The 21,879-nt window shown below is 40.6% G+C and overlaps 1 protein-coding gene across 1 annotated transcript; it reads right to left on the minus strand.

Moving 5' to 3' along the window:
- Window positions 1–5,843: 5,843 nt before the first annotated feature.
- Window positions 5,844–12,189, minus strand: stc2a (stanniocalcin 2a). Its single transcript, XM_023959319.2, has 4 exons — window positions 11,707–12,189; window positions 9,754–9,896; window positions 8,968–9,179; window positions 5,844–8,794 (listed from the first exon to the last, which is right to left on the minus strand). Exons 1-4 carry the CDS (start codon window positions 11,843–11,845, stop codon window positions 8,434–8,436), a joined length of 855 nt encoding a protein of 284 aa, XP_023815087.1. The 5' UTR covers window positions 11,846–12,189; the 3' UTR covers window positions 5,844–8,433.
- Window positions 12,190–21,879: the final 9,690 nt, after the last annotated feature.

Raw genomic sequence — 21,879 nt, forward strand, 5'->3', positions numbered from 1 at the left:
GACACCCCGCCCACCCTAATCAGAATCCGATATCTGATTGGATAATTGTCGTGGAGGTTGTCCTACAGCGATCCTTCTCAATGAATGGCAGATTCATTTGCTCCCCAATAAGGACGCTACGAAATCATCAGTACTAAGAATATATATCCTTTTATGGCATGACTCAGTGAGTCTAAACCCATTCCGTCCCTTAAAACATACTAATCATAATCATTAAAAAATAAACAAAACTTGAACGTTTTGAGTGCCACGTTTCAATTCTGCAACCATTCATTCGGAAAACAGAAGAATTAATTTGCCTAAACAAATGTTAACCTCACCCTGTGTGACAGACTGAAGGACACATTTGGCCCAAAATCAATGACAAAGACTGCATAGCTATTCCATTCAAAATATATGCCACCATTTTTAGAGAATTAATGAACTATTCATTTCATGCTGGTTACATTTGTGCTGTGATATCACCATGAAATTCCTTGGCAAAAGGTAGTCCATTTAATAGTACTACAAGTATACTTAGTCTATATACTAAAAGTGAGGCAGTCTACTTTAAGTTTATTCTTTATATACTATTTTTAGCCAATTTCATAGACTTAAAATGTTCAAATTTAGTTAAAAGAGTTAGTATACCCCTACACATGTACATGGCCTATACTTGCTATATTCAGACTTATACTTAAGTATACATTGTATACAAAAAACGTGTACTACGTTTTGCTAAGGGATGATTAAAATCTCATTTTTTTGAAATCCTCTTTTTTTGGTTCTGCAGAATCAAGATTAAAATATGCAATGTTTTTTTTATTGCTATTTGTTTTAAGTCATTAACTTTGTGGGACTTTGCAAAAATATACATTTATTATACCATCAGGAGTACCATTGGCAAAAAGTAGTACACTTGAAGTGTATTTTATTATGGATACTTGAGTATAAGTATGAGAATAGCCCATGTACGTATAGTAAAAAGTAGTCTATTTAAGTGTACTGCAAGCATACTTAGTCTATGCTAAAAGTGAGGCAGCACTTGAAGTTTACTTTTTATATGCTAATTTGTAAACTTAATATATTGCAATTTAGCTTGAAAAGTATTCAGCACACATCCTACACTACATGTACATGGTCTACACTTGCTCTATTCATACTTATATTCAAGTATACTTCATAAAATTAACTTTAATGGTACTGCATTTTGCTAAAGGATGATTACAAGGCCAAAAAATGACATATTTGAAAATAATGCCTCTTTATAGTTTCAGTAGAATCAAGATAAAACCTACAATGATTTTTTATTTTATTTTAACTAATTTAGTATTAACTTTGTGTGACTCTACTTAAATATAAATGTAATATATCATTAAAAGTAACTTTAGCAAAAAGTGGTACACTTAAGGTTTATTTTGTTAAGGATACTTGAGTTTCAGTATGAGTGTTGCCCAAGTACGTGTAGTGTAAGAAGTGAATACTTCTTGGAATATTTAAATTTTACAATATTATAGATAGTATATAAAAAGTAAACTTTAAGTATCTTGCCTCACCTTTAGTATACGCTAAAAGTGTAGAACACTTAAATAGACAACTTTTTGATTGGGGTAATTCTGCAAATTTCCTGGAATCAGGTGAGATCAAACTAACACATTCACAGGTTGAACTGACACCCACCCAACTTAGCTGGTCCAAAGAAGACTCATTTGAAATCAATCTAAAACATTGCATCTTAATGGCTGTGCCCTGTTGTCTTCAGAATGATTGTTCCAAACACGCTGAACAAATACTTAGCAGCAGACAAACTGTTTTTTAGAAACCATTCAAAAGTAAGAGTGGCTTGCGCTCATCTTGGTTTGACTTACCACTAACATAGTCTTTGGATTATGGTTTGCTCTTTGCACAGTGACTCAGAGTCATTAACGCAGTGTGTTTCAGTTTCTCAAACCAGATGCTGCCTTCATTTGTAGTCATGGAGCAGTGCGCATCACCCCACCCAGTTCTCTGCAAGGCCTGTTGGGGTGGTTTAACAACACAACAGTGGATCTGGACTTTCAGGTTTCTTCATAGAGGTAACAAGCAGCTGGTCATGATGTTAAATATTCAACGCCAGCATCTCCCAAGTGAGTCAGAAAGCTTTGGCACGGTGTCATTCATGCGCTCTATGGTTTGTTCCATCCTCTCGGTTTATGTATGCCATAAGCTTTCCAAGGTGAGTCAGCATTTTCCTTTCCTAAAAGCAATTCACTCTGTATTCCCCAGTGAAAGCAGCTGCACTGCAGAGGTTCAATTTGTTTGAGAGATAAGCGGGTAGATTTAGGATTTCAAAGCACATGATACAGAAACACTTCGAACAGGATGTAGTTCGCCCAAATGTAGGACATCTGTCTTTTTGAGGTCTTCCAGGAGACAAAAAGTGGGGTGAACATATTCTCCCCAAATGGTTCTTCAATGATTCATCCATGTAACTGAGGCACTCAGTCATTAATTCATTAGTTCACTCTAGAGCACAGGACAGACATTCACAGAGTGCCTGAGGCCAGATATCTCAGGTTTCTCTGCAGATGCACAGCTTCTCTGTGCTGTTCAGCCTTTCTCCATGTTGTCAGACCTCCACTGTCGTGTCTGCACAAGCTGGGAGACCAACCAACTAATGTCATGTTGTTTTTTGTTTTTGCTCATCTCAGATCAAAGTAATTTTTTAGTTTCACAAAGCATTGTCTTTTCCAACGGATAGTGATCTGACCTGAGAGCTGCCGAAGAAAAATTTCAATGTACTTGTCTTACATGTAAAAATGGCAAATAAAAAAAAACAACTTAAAGCGTAATCCCACACAGGTTTTTGGGCATTTGTTTTTGTATTTTCAGATTTAGAATCAGCAGATGATGCCTATTCTTAACAAAAAATAAATAAAACAGGAAAAGTGTTCAATCAGCTTTAGATTTTGTAAAACCAATCGTCTTTTGATCTTATTTCATAGCATTCTCTGTGGTCTCTTAATTTTTGTCATTTTTAGCCCAAATGAAAAATCCTGTGTCGTTTTCTAGGACATAGTTTCTGCGGAGCTACAGTAATTCCTTCAAAATTTGCCTCCGAGTTCTGGACGGCACTGACGGCATGGAGTAAGCCGCCCCTTCCCATCATCTATCTATTTACACTCTCTTCCGCTAGCTTACAGCCCCCAACCAAACATTAAAGATGCAACAAAAATGTGAAGCAATGTTGTAGCTATCAGTCGTACAGTTTTGAGCCAGCTCAGACGATAAGAACAAAGACGAACATGAACGTCACCTACAAGTGGATGCATCAGAATGGGGCAGACCGGGGACCTTGTGGCTTGCCGTAGTAACTTTTACATCATAATTACAAACTTTTTCCAACTCCATTTTTCATCTGCTCCTGATTTACAACGAAATGAATAAAGATATACTCAGAAATGCAATTTTGAGTTGAATTTTCTTAATACGTGTTCTACGAAATGGGAAAAAGGCCAAAAGAACATGTAAAAAAAAGACCACAAAAACATGAATTTTATCGGGGTGGGTCTTTTAAAATCTGTTTAAAGCTACAGGATGGAATTAATCAAAATTGATGGGGAAAGTTTGTCCTATGGGGAATTCTGTCCTCATGTTACTTTAACTTACAAATCAGAAAGCAATATTTAACTTTGTAGACCTCTGCATTTATAAATAAGAAAAGGAACATTTACAGCCATTGCATACACGCTTTCTGAGAGCTCAGTGAGACCAACATCCGACCATCACACTTTTCCATATAGTTTTACTAATAATCTTACACTGGAGTACCACTGGAAAAGAAAGATCTCATGAAACAGGACTGCACATTCTGCAAAGGGACATACCTCCCAGAAAGGCATGCAGATTTTGATGGGTTAGAAGAAGATAGCTATTCATGCTTTTTGTAGTTCTTATAAGATGGTTGGAGCTCACTGTGTTGAATATCTTCTCTGTCAGTAGTTTGGTCAGAGGTTTTAATCCTTGGCTAGACCACCAGTGTGTCCTTCGGCAAGATCCTTAAACTGCCCTTGATTAGAAAAGTAATCTGTAATTTCAATGTAATAAGACGACATAGCATACTTACTTTTAAAAATATGCTGCACCTTGAAGCAAAACACTGCTCTCATAACTTATACCCATAGCTCCAGATACAACAGCACTGTATCTCAAGGACAAAATTGCTATCAAGTAGCACATCTTAATTTCTCCAGAGAAATATGTCAGCAGCAGGGATAAACAATATTCCCCTGAACAGGATAAATACCATGTGGTAGACAGAAAAGTAGCATTTAGTCTTGGAGCCATAGTGAATGTAAATCCAAAGCAGAGAAGCAGGGATACTTACCCAAGGACTGTCTCTCTATACACAAAACATGGAGCGCACCTGATGTTCAGCAAAAGCAACAGAATTTTTATTATTTTTTATTCCACACTCCCTTTTTTCAGGTTTGAACAATCAGGTAAGAAGTCACCAAATGACACTGTTATGTCCTACATATTGTCATTCAAGCCTACGTGGATTTAAATCTAAGAGTTTTATTTTTTACAATTTTATTTATTTTGGTGAATCTTGTTTAAATAGAACAAAATGAACATTTACAATTACTCTAATGCTGTGGTCACCTCTGCATCTGGCTGTCGAGGTAAAGTCTGCGCTTCTGGATAGCTCAATTGTCCAGAGGTAATTAAAATAATAAAATTATACAGTTTCTAAAACACACACTTACTTAAAGTAAGTTTGCATGTTGAAGCAGCTGCAGTTTCATGGGTTTGTGAAACTAAGATGCAGTTCACATATTTTCATCACTTGCTCTGAAAGCTATCGCTTTATCTGCACAATTCAAACATCCTATTCGTCCACCAGTACAAACCAGATTTGGCTGACTTCTTAGGATCCAAAAAGCATACGTTTATCCATTGGGGAGCCACAGATGTCTTCATTGGAACACGTTGTGATAAAAAACAATAAACACTGATTGAGCACAGTTTATTAGATAGAAGAGCCAGCATCTACAGGGAAATGATCTTTGTTCCCCACAGAGTTATCAAATGCTTTTGTTCCATATGCTTCCTATAATTATAGGAACAATAAGGAATACAACTATATCTATTAACATCTGGAGCATAGATTTTAAATTCTCTTTTAGCTTCTGTACATATATTTTTGAGAGTCAACCTGCTTGCATCGCCTACTATTTTTGAAGATTTGTCGCCTCTCAGTGGTTATTTCTCATCATTGCAAACTCAGGGATGATTTGTTGGATTGTGATACATGACGCAAAGCAGGACTGCACACTCAGAGGCAGTGTGGTATGCCACGATGACATGTTGTGTACATTTCCTTTCAATATGTAGACCTTGAAAAAAATTCAAATAAATAAAATGCAAAAGTGATTTTGTGTGACAAGCCCCCCACAAATGGCTCACGAGTGTGACTTTTTGTACCTAACCTGTCTCAGTATTGACTTTGAGACCCCAAACTCCAGCTGGAAGCTTCCCTTTCAAAGCAGAGCACAGATTTAATGTCCTGTGAGGCAATGAACACTGTTGGGACAACTCATAAAAACTGACACCCACAACCCACCTCCCGCATTGCATACAATCCAGAGCTGCTGACGTAAAGGTTGAGGCCTCTCAATCGGCAGGATATTTCTAGTCCTTGAAACTTTAAACACAGCCTGTTCCTCGCTGTCAGGGAGGAACGTTAAGTGAGAATACGGTGTCTTTTAACCAGCGTGTACACCTGAGACACGGCGGCTGCCTTTCTCTGAGCTGTGTTAAGGTTTTGCCTCCTTAAGAAGTCTGTTCACTCGAAAATAAAAACCATCTTGTAGGACACAACATATTTTATGACAAAATATTTTAATAGTAAGCAGACACATCTGAACTTAAGAGGCCAAACATGTAATTGGGTGATATACCCAATAATGTCTTCTTACTGAGTTTCAAATGTCCAGACAATCAGAGATTGAGTTTTCAGAGAAAAAACAAAACAAAAACACACAACTAAAATAACAATTAAGCACTAGGAATACAGGGTTAGTTTTATTTATCTCTGAACCCATACAGAAAAGCTATTCAAGCTACTTTTTTTTTTTACAAAAAGACACGTTAATCTTTATGACAGAGAGCTGAACAGATTGTCACTTTACACTCATACAGTACATTCTCAAGAGAATTAGCTTATGTCTTGTGTTGGGATATCCCAACGTCCACAAAAGAATTATAAAAAAAAGACAAGATAAGCCTGAAAGTCTAACATGTAATATTTTCTAAATGTCTGAGTAAAAAAAAAAAAAAAAAAAAAAAAAAAAAATCAGCTGGACATTACTACATCTGAAAAAGAGAAGAAACACTTTCAACTTTTGTCTGCCTTTTGCACCAAGCACACCTAAGCAAAAGGTGTAATAAACTCAGACACTGAACGTCTACAGCTAAAGCATGTCACGGACCGGAAAAGGTCCAAAACGTGTGATTCTGACTTAAAAGATGAAGAAAAGAAGAAGTACCATTAGAAGAAAGAGTGAATGATCACGTAAAAAAAAAACTAAGGATGTTGAGCGGGTCCCTCTCCCTCTTGCTCCTCTCCTCCAACTCCCTGCATATTGGTTCTTGGCTGTGACCCAGAGGAATTCTCTGGTGGCCTCGGTAAATATAACATTTAGAATAACAGTGCCAGAGCCCCCGTGTGTGGACGTAACCCAGTTCCTGGGCTCTCGCTGTGTTGCCTGTAGCTCTAACAAATAACAGGCCTTCACATTGGGACCCAAGTAAGAGACTAGAGAGAAACAGGGACCAATTTAAAGACAGCCAGAGATCTGGAAGGTTTCTTTCAAACCTATTTCCTGTCCGCTGGGGCACCAGGCGTGGGTAACATGGCTCGATTACAGAAAGGGGCTCAATCTGGTCCTAAGGAGCCATGCAGGACATAGTGCTGTCAGTGATAAGGAAAGCCAGGTTGCTCAGGGAGGGTGAATACACTGGTAATCTGGTCGTTTTCCTCAGATTGCAGCAGTCCATCACAAACTGACAATAATCCAAAGTGCAAAATCTAAGACTTGTGGCTCAACACCATCATAAAAATAGCTCAACAGTAAATCTCCCCATAATAAAGTATCACCCCTTTACTTAATTCACAGAGAAGCGGTCACTGTGGACAAAGTTTAGGCACCTTTATGTTTGTGATTTTTTTTTCCATTTGAATTCAAAACAGCCTTTGTTGGCTGCCTCTAACTGGTAGCTTACAGATAAATGGAAAACCAGCTCAAAGAGAATGCATTACGTCGGTTCAGTTACTGTGTGAGAACAGAAGCATCATCTCCTGAAAACAAGCACGTACAAATGACCTGTAATGCCTCAGAGACAGTTCCTAAAGCTCTATAAACAATGTCAAAGATGGGTGCAATCATTTTTGCATTAAAGTGACACATTTCAAAGTGTATGAAACAACAGAGTCCCAAAAAACTACATTTGCTTTGTTACATACTTTTTCCAATTCACATGATCTTACCTTTTTTTTTTAAAGAGCCTATCAATGCGTACAGCTGTGAAAATGACTCTTCGTAGTATTACATTTTCATCTTCTTTAAAGTGGACTTTCACTTTAAGAATGCACAAGTTTGTTGGCTTAACAGCCGTCATGCACTAAAATTCCTATGTGCCAGAACTGGACAAAACCTGCACAATTTGTTTTTAAATCGTCAAGTATCTATAGCTATAATACACATTCTCACTTTTGTGCATCTTACATATCTACAAACCAACAAGTGATGGGTGGAATACTGTGGAGAGAACATGTTCCATGTCATCTATTCTAAATCCATCCATCCCTTTCTATACCCGCTTCATTCTGCTCAGGGTTTATTTGGGGGGGTGGGGTTGCTGGAGCCTATCCCAGCTGTCATGTAGTGGGAGGCAGGATGCCAGTCCATCACAGGGCCACCTATCCTATATCAATATTGCAAGTTGAAGCTATATTTATACATGATTATATAAATATAGAAATGTTTATTTCTATTTACATTTTGATATTTTAACATTGCATAAAGAATAAAAAATAAATAATACAAATATAATCAAATTTTACAGTAAGTGTGAGAAATGCAATATTAGAGCCAAAATAGTCCTAACAGTTGATCTGATCATGACAATTACATTTGTTATTCATTATAAGAATAAACAGAAACTGCGCCCTAGAGTCTGGCGTAACAGTATGAGCTATACCCCAATTACCCTGATAGTTTACCGTGTGGGGCTGCTGGAATGACTGGAGAGGCGGAAGAAGGACTGGAAAGGTTGGCGCTTGTTTCCTCCTGCTCAGTCTGTCTGCATGTATATGTGATATATGTGTGAGCAAATGTATGTGTGAGGTGTGCACAAGTCTGCAAGTGTGGCTTTCAAATGTTGTTGAGCTTCAGGTATTCTCTTGAATTTTCACCTCCGGATGTCGGTGGCCTTGGGGTCTTCCTGCTCAGCCACCAGTCCAGCTTCCAAATTTTGACGTCGGGATCCCTGACTGCGATTACGTGGGTGAGTGCCAAAGCCCGCCTTACCGACTTTCTCTTTGTCTTGCCGTGGAGGGCGAGCGTGCTCCGGCTCGAGGTGAGAAGGCAAGGGGTGGCGGTGATGTCCAACAGCTGTGCTGGCAGGAGGCGACTCAAAGGAGGAGCAGAGGCTGAGGCTGTCGCACAGAGCCCCCCAGTTCTGCTCGCACTGTAGGCGGACGCTCCTCGTCAGCGCCTCCTTCACTTCCTCCCCACAGCTCAGGAGTATATTCACCAGCTCCACATATGGACTGGGCAGAGAGAGGCGGGTTACATACATGAATCCTGTGATTTAATGTTGGGAAGTAAAATACGTTAAGGCCTGGGAGATGAACAAGAATAAATGGGATGGTGTGTGTGTGGGGGGGGGGGGGGGGGACTTGAAAAAGCAGAGGAATCCTGCTAGCATGAGAGCCAAACTCACCCTTTAGGGAAAAGATCCTGGAAATGGATCATCTCCACCATTACGGCCACATTTTCCTTTGCAGCAGAGCACAGGTTGTGTTTGATGTAGCACTCTCTCTGAAGCTGGAACACCATCTCTTTTATGGACACACACTTTCTGCTGATGCAGCTGAATTTGTGCCGTAGGCCATTTGCCATACATTTCAGAGCGTCTTTGATAAAGGACTTCCCCTAAGAACACACAGAGACAAAGTTACTGGAAGGTTTTTGCGTTGTTGCATCATTTCAAGAACCTAAAAATAACTGTCCCAGATTGCTGTGGGAATTCCTTTTACTTCGTCGTGATTGTTTTGGTACGTTTAGAAGTTTCTGACTACATTTTGAAGACATAATTACCACTTAAACCGTGTACTTCTAATGCAAAGAGTTCTAGTCATTCAAAGATGTAAATTCCTAGTATGTGACCATATAGGCATATTAACACCCCAGTCGAGCCTGTCTTGGCAGAATGTCAGCTTCCGCTATGTATGAAAAGAGAGCTAACTGGGCTTCATTCCAGCTGGCTCGTGACCCCTGGTCTAACAGGACACATTTCAGGCCACTGAAAGCCAAGTTTACCTCCAAATAATGGGGGAAAAAATTCAACTTATGTGTGTACAAACTTCTAAAAATTGAAAGATACGATTTGAGGAAAATGCATCATGAGTGCAGAGCAGTCGAGCATGGAAAAGGAAGAGGAATTTTGCCCCTGGTTACACCTTGTGTGAGGAAAAAAAAAACCCAAACAGGCAGACCATCTTAGTACCTGAGAGTCAAATTTGCCAGCGTTGTGCAGGAACGTCATGCAGATTTCCTGAAGCCCTCGTATCTCACAGGAGTTATTCTCAAAGCACTCAAACACACCGCAACCGACGTCGCCGGCATTCACCAGGCAATGCTGGATCTCAGCTGGAAATAGAGAATAGGTTAAGCAAGGAAACTTATCTCTCACTAGCAGAAACCCTGATTGTTTTTGGAAAGCACTCCACTTGAGAGGTTATGTGGCACGTACTAGTCACTCAGCTGGGACTCTTCTTGACTCACGAGTAAAAGAGAGGGAAAAAAAGGATGGAAGTGTATGTGGGGTCTTATTTCCCAGGATTAGGGGCTTCTGCAGTATAACACTCGGTGACAGATATTCCAAAGTCACTCTGCACCACAGTTCATCTGCACTGCCTAGCATTGAGATGGGATGGTGCATTGCAGATACAGCCTTTACTACTACAAATCCAGTTAATTCCTGTTCACTAGATGTGCATGAACATGTCCCTCGTGCTGTGCATTGTCTGGGGCTGTATTAGGGGTGCAACAGCAGCAACAGAGAAAAAAAAAGCGTAAAAGGAAAAAAAATCCGGAAATATGTAAGTACATGTGAATACGTGATCTCCTGCACGCGGGCTAATCCCTCTAGTGACATCACTTACTTAATAATTAATGCCCATTACTCACAATGAGTGTTATAGGAGCAAAGGCTGCAAAAGGAAAGTTGATTCTACACATTTAATATCATGTGGCAGGAACTGGAGAGGTGCCAAAGCTGCTGCTGCTCACCCCGCTTCTGCAATCCTCAACTGTTCTCATTTCAATAGGAAGAGTTAAAAAGAACTTATGATTAGACTTAACACCAACAGGTCATCAATAGTTGCTTATTTAAAAATGTAGTAAAAAAAGACGGAAGGCTTTTTGATCTGATGGCAGCGCAAACGTTTGCGGAATTGCGCACCGGTTGCGTAAAAGGAGTTTAATCTTGAAGTAATAATTCAAGGATTAAATATGACCAAGAAATCTTTGCTTGTCAACAAAGGGGCTCTGTTGGGGGGGGGGGGGGGGTGTAATTTGGGGGTTTGTATGCACGTAGCTGAACTTTAGTGCGCAGGAAAAGTGAGCCGCTGTCAGCAATGCTTGTTTTGGCATCACGGGAATGTGCTTGGATCGTACGAGCTCGGCCGCAACGCGCATTAAATTACACAGTTGTGTTACTGGGGTCTCTGCTGCGAAACCTGCTTTGGTGTAGTGTCCCCATTTCGTTAATTCCTCCCACCAGAATGATTTAAAAAATCCAGACAGATTGGTCGCTGTCTGTCTATAGGGATAAAACACATGGCAGGCCGAAATCAAATCCAGTTTTCTGCTGGAAAGGCTGCGCTCCCGCGTAATGTTAGTGTCAATTAGACAAATCACACCTGTCCCTGTGGTCTTACGCGCAGCCTCGTGAAGAAAGGTGAAATGAATCACCTCCACCATCACCATAGTTATACCGGTTACTGCTAACCTGCCGAACCTGCAGACAACCCAATACCAGTTGAAGAAGATCATTTTAGTGGAATCAATCAAGGAATAAATCATTTTGGTTTTGGATAATGGACCTATAAGGTGCGCGCACAGCGTCACCAGCGCGCACGCTCACCTAGATGTGCTGCCGTGTGCAAAGCCTTTTTACCTTGTGCCTTTCTATTAATAGTTTACGAACGTATTGGATTTCTGTCTGCGAGTATTGACAAAATATCCCCTTTCGTTGGAACTAGAAAAGCGTCGCCCTGTGAAGAAACGTGTGTATTCAAGTAAAAAAAATGGTGCGTTTCGTGGATTGTCCGAACGTACCCTCCTTGCAAGCTTTAATTTGCAGCCACAGAAACACGTGTCCGGACAAACCCCACTCACAGATCCCACAGCAGCTGAGCTGCAGCAACCATTCCACACGCGGTGATGACACTATTACCTGTGTTCTGCAGAGAGAGGCGCCCTTTCTGGCTCACCGGCTTCTCGGGAGGACTGTCGTGAAAATCAATATTATCCAATCCTACTACTTGCTCCAGCACGGACAGGACCAGCAGCGCCACAGCCAGCTTGACCAACATCTCGCCTCTATTCCCAGCAAGGATCCGGCGGTGTGAGCGTGCGAGGGTTCACCCCGGATCTGTGGTGGGCGCAGCAGCGACTCTGTGTCTTATGGGGCAGCTGTGGGACTGAATGCATGAGCTGGAAGGGATGTTGCCTATATTCCTCAGAGCCCCGGGTGTCAATTTGGATGAAGGAGTTAAGCAGGTGTTGTCGGTTGAGGATTCGCAGCCAATCAGAGGCGCAGAAATCCGCGTCCAAGGTTTTAGGGGAGTGTCCACCAAAAGTCCCCCTTTTGCCATAAAACTGGCCTCGTAAAGGGATATTTATGAGCACGTTTTACGTGACAGCGCTGCAGGGATTCACAAACCAGAGCTGTGAAAGTCAATATAATATCAAATCACCCAGAACCTGTGGATCTGCAGTGTCATATTCGCAGGATGAAGGGAATTCGTTGGCAGCTGGGTGGAATACATTTTTGCTGTGATAAAAAAGAACAAAACTGTATTATTATTAATCACTTATATAGGACACATATATGAGCACAGAATCTTCTAAGTCCAACTAAATGCTATAACTTTATAACATCATTATTTGTTGGATCATGTTATAAAAAAGTAGACAAGACAAGAGCAGATAGAATTTGGTGGAAAATCTACAACAAATGGGACATTTTTCAAATCAAGGAATACTCTAACATTTTAATGGTGAAACAATTCTGCTTCCACAAGGAGCCAATCATGAATTGAGGGCATTGGGGAGAGGAGACGGTTGGGGAATCCTTTTCAAAAGGAACACTTAAAGATGACATGTGACACCACCAGCTCGTGTTGCTGATTTGTATAAAGGCTCCACTTGAAGCTGATGGGGCTAAGAAAATGACCACATGGATGCATTGAACAAAGCTGCACTAATGTCTGAAGCCTCTAGGGGGCCTGCTGACACTAATTCTTTCATCATTTCCTTTGATTGCAACACACCTCTGCAGCACAGCTTCTCCATAATGAACATCCCCATTGTAAATCAGAGGCCAACCCCACGCAGGCAAAATGAATTCATTTTGTACTTTTCATTCTCCGCTTCACCAAAGATGATTGTCTTTGAATTGTGGGCGCCCGTCAAGGAAACCAATGTTGACACGACATGCAAACTCTCTAAACCACAGCTGGTGGTTTACTGCTAAAACTCTCAGGTGTGAAACGCACTTCGGCCTCCATCACTCGACAGCAGAATAACAAGGAGCAGTGAGGTGGTTTAGTGTCTGTGTGTGACCCAGACCCCAAAACAAATGCATTACGCCACTGCTCAGGCGCCCCATAAACCAACGTGGGGAAACCATTGGCAGCTGTGTGTGTGTGAAAAAGAGCCCAACAAGGCTCAGTGACCAGTACCAGTACAGTGACTGAAATCTGTTTATCATAACATTTCAACTGCTTTCATTAAAAAATTGTATATTTAAACTCTGGCTTGGTATGCTGGAAAAGTTTTAAAATTAGTGCTATATTTAGGTTGTCAATAAAACGGACCATTTCTCTGACCAAAATGACGATCACTCACATCCATAAATACAGATAATTGTTATGTGGGACTGAAGTATCTTTCGTTTTAATTTAGGTTAAAGCACAGTTGTGCTGAAGTCGCCACTGTGCAGAAAGAAGAAGTATTTTGGTTGGGAGATGGTGGAACACACAAAACCTCAAAATTTTATTACCCTTGTTGTGCTCCTATGGTAAATGTAGCAGACTCTTTTGTGACACCAATTTATGATTTTCTTGTCCTCAGAGTCTTACCCCCCAGCCCCCTAAAAAGAATGGGAAAGTTGTTCATTTTTCTGTGTGACAAATTAGCCTAAGCTTGACAGGAGTATGCGGTCCACTGGATTTCCATCGAGCTCACAGAGGGGGGTGCAGCCCGCTGTGGCACAAGGGTGGAGATGAACTTGGTCTCCAGTTAAGCCTACACCCCAAACTGGAATCTCCTACTCAATTGGTGTTTGTTAACCATTGCCCACACTGTCTACACACCCTCAATGTGGCCCAATGAGTGTGTTGCATGAGCGTGTCTCACCACCGCCTGCTTAAGCTGCATTCAGGCCTTGTGGGAAAAACTGCTGGAGACCTTCAGTGCAAGCCTTGGAGGGATTCAGTTCCTTTGGTTGTTAACAACCAACTTTAACATCTCTGTTAGAATTCGGTTAGACTTTCCAACAAACTAAGAAATGAAATTGTGCTCTCTCTGTTTCACATTTCCTGGAACTTCAGAGTAAGATAGAACTAACTCTTAAAGACTTTGAGCAGGCAAACATTATACAGATGTAAAGCTACATAATTTGGTCTTCAAGGTTGCATCTTTCTGGGCAATTTGTTTAGCCTGTGAACTGATCTCCCACATAATTTCTGAATGAAACATATTTAAAACTTCAATTTATATTTTAAATCTCCCATCCCAAAGTAAGGAATTACATTATTTATTAACCCTTTAACACTGGAGAAGTTGCAGACGACACCTGAAGAACACACACTCTTTGGCCAATTACTAGAGTAACATGGATTACCTGTTTCTGACAAGGACAAAAGTAGGTTTCATATCAGCTTTGCACACTTTTTACATTAGCAAAACTTTAGTAAAGTACGTTAGATACATTAGTTATGTTTTTGTAATGTTTACGCAAGGAATGGGTAGCATAACGGTGCAAAGCCATATTAAAGTGAATCAGGTGATTCAGATCTGGTGAAAAGTGGCTTTTTATTTTCACTCTGCACCACACTTTATGTCAGTAAAGTATTAGTAAAGTTAGTTGACTGTTTAAACTGTTCAATTCAAAGAACATCCAGGGTTAAAAATAGATTGCATTTTATAGAAGCTGTTTTTTAGATATCCTACATAAATCCAATTGATTTATTCACCAGACATCTGTGCACAACACTGCAGAACCAGAGTGCACATCTCAAGGATGTGCACTCTTGGAAATGGCCATCAACAACTGTTGAAGTTGCCGTTCACGTTTGTGTTTTGTTTGCCTCAAACAAGCCTTTTTTATTCCTACATTTATGAAGACTATATGTCAGTTTATGTCATGTTTATACCAAACAAAGGCATTGTCTTCTCACAGTGACACTGTCCAGAGAGAAGAGACAAGTATGCTTTGACAGTGGAACGTTCATTCACTTTGACTGCTGTACTGTAAACATACAGAAAACAGACATGTGTTCCGAGTTGGGACCCTGGGGCCCTGGCAAGTGACCGACCAATGAAACCACAACAGAGAGGCCAGGCCAAGGGATGGAGGGATGGAGGGGGGATGTTATGCTGGGAGGGAGGCTTCTGTAACAGGAATCAATGTTACTACTTTACAGATTCTTTAAAGCACTTTATGGGAAGCATGTGGATGTAATTTGGTTAACTAGTTAATGCTTTGTGGTGGTAACCAGCTGGACAACAATGCCTAAGTGACCCCACAGAGAATTCAAAAACCTCTCATCCACTGGTGCTGTTGTCAAAGGATAAAAATGACCAAGATGGGAGAGATAATTAAATAGCTTTTTAACATTTAGTCTGAGCCAATCTCTGGTTTTTAATCTCTAAAATATATACTTCAGTTTGAATATTAGTCAACATGTCTGAAGCAGGACAAACAGAGAGGATGTCCTGTTTAAAAGAAAAATGTTCAGGACTCCTCGTTTATCTTTGTACTTTCTTTCCACCTGCTTAGTGGTTTCTTTGGCCAACAGATGCATAAATATAATTTTAGACATCAAACTACTGAGGCTGTTCCAAAAAAAAAGTTCCTGCTTTAAAACTTAGCTATAAACAAACACAACATGATGGTGTTTACGCCAATGTGGCCAATGTCCCACTCCAATACTGTGATGACGGATGACCTCCATCACTTCTGCAACTTTACTTAAGCACGACAGGTGTTTAATTCCCATAATATTTGCACGATGGGGCCATCTCAAATAAGGGTTTCAAGTGGTGTTTTTTTTTAAGGATTAAAACATTATGTGAAAATTTCAGAAGAAATCTGAGTGTTGAATCACTGCTGAGTTTGAGGTCTGGTTGTGTAAACGTTCTGTAAATGTGAAAGTCATGCAGAGGAGAGGGTGCATGAAAGGGGCCGAGGTGCTGGGCAGTGTGCAGAAGAAGCTGTGAAATATCAAATACCAAAGTCTTCGAGGAACCTAAAGATGATATCTGAGTTTCTAAATTTGGCTCTGTTTAGTGCCGTGTGCAGTGCGTGCATGCTTGTGTTGTTGTGGAACATTTACTTGATCATCTTTATAGCTAGGAGCTTTAGAAACACATTTTTTCTATGTATGAGTGCATGCTGCAACAGAAAAATGCTGAAAGACGCGTGTGTGCGCTCAAGCGTTAATGCACTCTGGTGTGTGAACTCACCTGACTTGTGAAAAGAAAGGTTTTACTGGCCAATCTCAGCAGGCCGACTCTGGGCACTGATTCCAACCAGTGTGAAAGCTCCATATCTTAAACTTAAACTCGTCTCAAACAATGTGCTATCATAGAGTTTACTCCGTATGGGTTATATTGCTAGAACCCTGGCAGATTATAAAGTGTTTCGTCTCATTACTGTCCACATAAACCCGCAGGCCTGGTTAGGACAAAGGAGTTATTGAGTGATAAGGGGAAAGAGATGGGCCTTAGATGCCCATGAGAGCCCTCACCTTGGCTGCATGAGCCTCAGCGAGGGGCTAAGCTGATGTCATCCTCCGTATGGACTCAGAGGTCGACTCCTCCGATAGGTGGGCACCCTGGGACAAACGAGAGTAGCTGGAGCACAAAGGCCCCATTTAATGAGAGTGAGACATGAGGCCAGTGTGTACTCCGTGGGTGGCACATAGTGTCATAGCTATTGAAAAGACTGGTGAGCAATTATGCATCTGATTGGAGAATTGGGCAAAGGGCTCATTATGTAAGGTCACGATTGACATCATCAGTGAGGCAAGGGGAGCATTTTGGGTTATGCCTCTATGTGATCACCCTGCTCTTCCAATTTTTTTCTTGATCCAATAATATTGGACCTAGGGATGCTAAATTTATCATGATGAACAGGTCCAACAATTGTTCAGCTTAATATGACACACTTACCCCTCATTAGAGATGAAGGGTTCTTTGTGGCAGCCTGACAATCATTAAAACTTCTCCCCTGGCTTGGCTTGTTTACTCTCTGGTAATTACCAGGTGATTGTGTAGCCTCTGACCCATATTCAGAGGCAGGTCAGCCTCGACATGGGGGATAATTGACAATATTCAGAGAAGTGCACGTAGAGAAAGAGTGTTAGAGTGGATAGACATTTGTTCCTGCCTCATTAGACTGTGTTAGAAGACAAGCTGGCTCACAGTATTCTTGTAGTGGAACAATAAATCTTTCCATTGTAACACCAAAATCTTGGCTTTGGTGTGTTGAAATGTTTGTGGAGACATATAGCCTCATTTAACAATGTATACATTCAGTTTTCACTTATTGGTAATGTGTAAATATGTCAACATAAAAACTGTGATTGTTTTTAAAATAAGATGATGCCATTCTGGTTTGAGTTTGTGCATCACGACTGTAATGTAACCCTTTACATTTGGCCATGTAGAGTATGTTTTTCATTTAAGGGATTTAAAAATTGTAGGGAATTTATTAGCACAAAATTAGTTTTTCATGCTTGGCTGCAATAATAAGTTCTTGTCAAAAGAGTTCGTACAAAGCAAAAACTGAGTTTTTATAAAGTATCTTTTTAAGAAATAATGTCCTATGTTATGTCTTGGAAGAAAAATAATTTGATCAAGAATAGCAAAATAATCTTAGTTCAAGAAACACAAGTCTAAGCAACCAGAATTTTTTTTCTTAACAAAAATCTTGGTAAGAAAATTTTTCTTACCCTATTGACAGATGATTTTGCTTTTTAAAGGAAATGTTCAAATGTTGAGAAATTTTTGACTTATGTCAAGGGGTCTGCTTTTCACAATCACAATTGACATTATCTAGACTTTAGCTCAAATTTCTGTGGTTTGAGGTGTTATTGTCCTATTTAAACATGATTTGATGATCACATATGATTAAAATCTGAGCTAAAATCTAGTTTGCTAGCATTTGTGGTGCAGTTTTTATTACAAACATACAGTTATTTTACAGTTCTATTGGAAGGGTAACTGATAATTAGACGACATGACTGACTAAACCGTATTTTTTTATGATAAAAACTTTAAAGCAAAAAAGTACTGATGTAAAGAACCATCTCTTAAAAATATTATGCAAAGATGATACAAAACAAATTATTTAACCCCCCCCCCCAAAAAAAAATCACAAAAATCTGAATTCATTTTGCCTCAGTTTCTTGTGGCTTCTTTTTTGCCTCAGTTTCTTGTGGCTTCTTTGAATCATTGGTATGTTAGCAGACGAAGTAGGATTCAGACTTTTATTTGACTCTTTGATGAGCTCCACATAAACATTTTGGACCATGCATGACTATACATTGCTAAGCACTTTTGGTGAGCAGCTCATTAGAAAAGTGTAGTTTGACAAAACTTCATTAGAGAGAATTGTTTCCATGTTGGCACCTGTGCAACACAGTTACATTGGGTTTATACAGGACTACCTGATTGTAGAGAAAGTCTAAAACGGAACATATTTAGCACTTTTTCTTGTTTAGAAAACAGAAACACCAGGGAAAGAGCTATTTTCTGTTAGTGGTATAAATAAGCACACGATATATTTAGAATAGTTGAGGTCAATTAGCCAGCTCATGAATTAGTGGTTGGGTCCAGATCAAACCAACATGCCACAGATGCTTGTCAACCTCAGTGCCATGAGGTAACAATTGAAGGATGTTTTGGGATGTTTGTTGTTTACAATGTGTGTTCAACAGTTAGAGGTAATTGATTGCTGTGATGGTGTGTGTTGGAACATGTTGTATTTTTCCATAAGGCCAGAGGCTTAGTGGGGGTTGGGTGGATGCAACACATGAAAAGAAAAAAGAAAAAAGACTGTCTAAACTTCCCAGGAATGTCCAGAATTCCACTTCCTAATTATGACATTCAAAGAAACGAGGCTCCAGCACCACCATCGCCATTACAAACCTGCATGTGTGCACATGTACGAGTGCATGGGCATGTGCACACATGCCAAAAACTGCTCTGATGGCATCATCTGCGACAGATGATGTGGAAGTGGTGGGAAAAGTTTCAGAACAAAAAGAAAAAGATAAAATATCATAAGACCTAGTTTTGCTTGTTGTGTTTGCATTCATGCTTAACAATCCAATGCTAGTCTTTATACCCAACGTTTTTGAGCAATGGAAGTTAGCTTTTGTGATACAGTTTGGGCTGTGTTTCACCAGGCTTCTAGAACATAGAATATTTTTAGTCAATTCCCTGAGTTGAATAACCTTGAAGTTGTGTTCAATGTGTTTTAAACATTAAAAGAACAACCTTTCCTCTAATAAATTAACGTTGACCCTAAGAAGTCAAAAGAAAAAAAAACATTCATGAAATGTCAATTATGTGTTACTACCTAAAGTTGAGTGACATACAGTAATCCCCCGCCCATACGCGGTTTAATATTCGCGCCCCGCCCATTCGCGGGTGGCCGCAGATGACGTGACGTCACAAGCGTGAGGCGCAGAACAGCGCTCATTCCGCGAATTTTGAAAAACGATTTACTCTGTACTTTCCTGTAAAGTATTGTTTACGCGTTTAAGATGCCATCCAAACGCCCTGCATCATCTCCAGCTTCTGGAAATGAACCCAAACGGCAGAAAAAGGTTCTGACTCTGCAGAGGCTCAGGCTCTGGGAGTTTTAAAACAGCGTCAATTATTCGCGGTTTTCGTTATTCGCAGGGGGGGGGGGGGGGGGGACGTAACCCCCACGAATACGGGGGGATTACTGTACTTATTTCTAGCTCCCTCAAACGCTCAATTCATTTTACAGCGTCAGTCGAATTCACCTATGCACAAACACTTTGACACCCTGGCTGCTCCACTGCTCCACTGAACACTGGAGCCAGCCTATAACAACCAAGAACAATGTGGGGTTCAGTGTCTTGCCCAAGGACACTTGGACACATGGGCAGGCACAGCGGGCCGAGAACCAAACCCATGATCTTCCAATCAGATGTCGACCGTTTTACCTCTGCGCCATGGCCACAGTCTTGCTCCTTTTTATCAACACAAGAATTGTTTGGAATAAAGCTTTTTTTTCCTCTTCATGTCTACACAGGTTCCAGTTAACAGCAGCTCAATCCCACCTCAGTTCAGCCATAGATCATGTGCTTAAGACCCCACAGTATAGCTGACACTGGTTAAATATGCCATTAACCACTGCAGTGTAACAGAAACTTAACCCTAAAGGCCGTACACACCGGGACGAATATTCGACAGGCGTTATTCCCCAGCGTTTTTCGCCACGTTTTTTGTGTTCACACCCAGGCGATTTTCGCTGACGATGAGCCGAGCGAACATGCAATTTCATTCCCTGACATTAGATGGCACAACAGAAATACTCCTGTACACAAGGTGGCGCTGCACAACTTTACCCTTCTTAAAGTACCTTTCCCCTCAGAAGAAGAGAGGAAGTATTTACGCGCTTGTCAGAATCATACAAAGAAAACATGAATATTTCAAGCACCAGTTGCTCCAACTGGTGCTTGGTTCGGGGATATTTTAGAATGTCCGTCATTATTTCTTCGCGGCAGTGTAGATGCAACTCGGCGTCTATCTTCTTCGCTGGTATGTGTGCTCAGCAAGGCAGTTTTGTGTTTGAGCGCCCCCAAGTTGTGTTTTACTGTAACTTCAGAAGCTCCAGACACGTGTGCATAAGCGCCATTCTCATTGGTCGTATAGTTTTCGACGCGGTGCGTCGAACCAAAAAAACGAACCCGAGGCGTTTTTTAAAAAGTGACGCTTTGACGCGTGGCGTTTTTTCGCGTCGGTGTGGACACTCACGTTGGTGCCCTTTGTTTAGTCACGAGGCGTTAAACGTCGGCGAAAATCGCGGGCGAAATTCGTCCCGGTGTGTCCGGCCTTAAGTCACTAAAATAGTCAGTATTTGTCTTTTTGGGGGAAAGTAAAATGCCTACGGGATAAACGGCTTTGTAAGTAAATAAATGGCATCGACTTATATACATTCGCACACTGGTGGCGGATCCGCTGCCGAACACTGGCGCCAACCTATCACCAGAGGCAAGGTGGGGTTCAGTGTCTTGCCCAAGGACACTTTGACACATGGGTGTGCAGGGCGGGAATCGAACCTGCAATATTACAATCATAGGTCGGCCGCTCCCCGTAGAGCAGCATAACTGTTCACTTCATCTGAAGCAAGCTTCTACGTAGACCAGGAGCTTCTGAAGTGACCAGTGCCTTCACACCTCATCAAAATGTGTCAGGGATTGGTGGTGTAAGATCCAAAATCCAAAGGACCAAGCTTGGTAACAGAAACTTAAACATTAAATAAATTAACCAGAACATAACCAAAAAGAAAAAACCATGGCAGAAACAAATGGGACAAACCAGTGCAGAACAGAAGGGCAAAGAAGGGAAAACTGAAAAAACAAGACACTTATAGCCTGAGGGTAATTAACTAAAATGAAGACAGCTGTGGATCATGATTAACCTGAAACAGGTGAGACTGACAGGGGAAACAGAACGTGACAAAAATCCAAGGCCAGAATCCTCACAAAATGACTTTAACTTAAAATGCCAACTCTTCTTGATGTGTTTAAAGGTTTTCCACACTGAATCCAAAAATTGCTGAGCAATATCAAGTTATTTTGGTTGTTTACTGGTAATTGATGAGAACATTTTAATCAAGATATAGGTTTTCACCTTTCTTAAGCGCATGCTTAGTTTTCAGTTTCTGTAAATAAGATTATCTCTTAATTTAAAAGTGTCCTCTTTGAAACTGGAAACTGAGGACTCCATGGCAAGGGATTTAATCATTAAAGACCATTGAAAAGTGTGTATGTGGTATTTTTAACGCGTTCTTGTAGCATTCTTCTCATGGAGAACATATAAAATGAAAATAAGCTCTAATTTGCTTTTTGAGTATTTC

Source organism: Oryzias latipes, chromosome 10 (genome assembly GCF_053564925.1).
Source record: "Oryzias latipes strain Hd-rR chromosome 10, Olatipes_Hd-rR_3.1".
Lineage (NCBI taxonomy): Eukaryota > Metazoa > Chordata > Actinopteri > Beloniformes > Adrianichthyidae > Oryzias > Oryzias latipes.

What these genes read in the sequence shown, in the direction of transcription:
- stc2a (XM_023959319.2), bottom strand. Translation starts at nt 11,845, where the DNA reads ATGTTGGTCAAGCTGGCTGTGGCGCTGCTGGTCCTGTCCGTGCTGGAG. An exon ending in CCTCTCTCTGCAGAACACAG is followed by an intron (nt 9,897 to 11,706) that starts GTAATAGTGTCA and finishes CTCTATTTCCAG; the next exon opens with CTGAGATCCAGCATTGCCTG. An exon ending in CTGGCAAATTTGACTCTCAG is followed by an intron (nt 9,180 to 9,753) that starts GTACTAAGATGG and finishes GTGTGTTCTTAG; the next exon opens with GGGAAGTCCTTTATCAAAGA.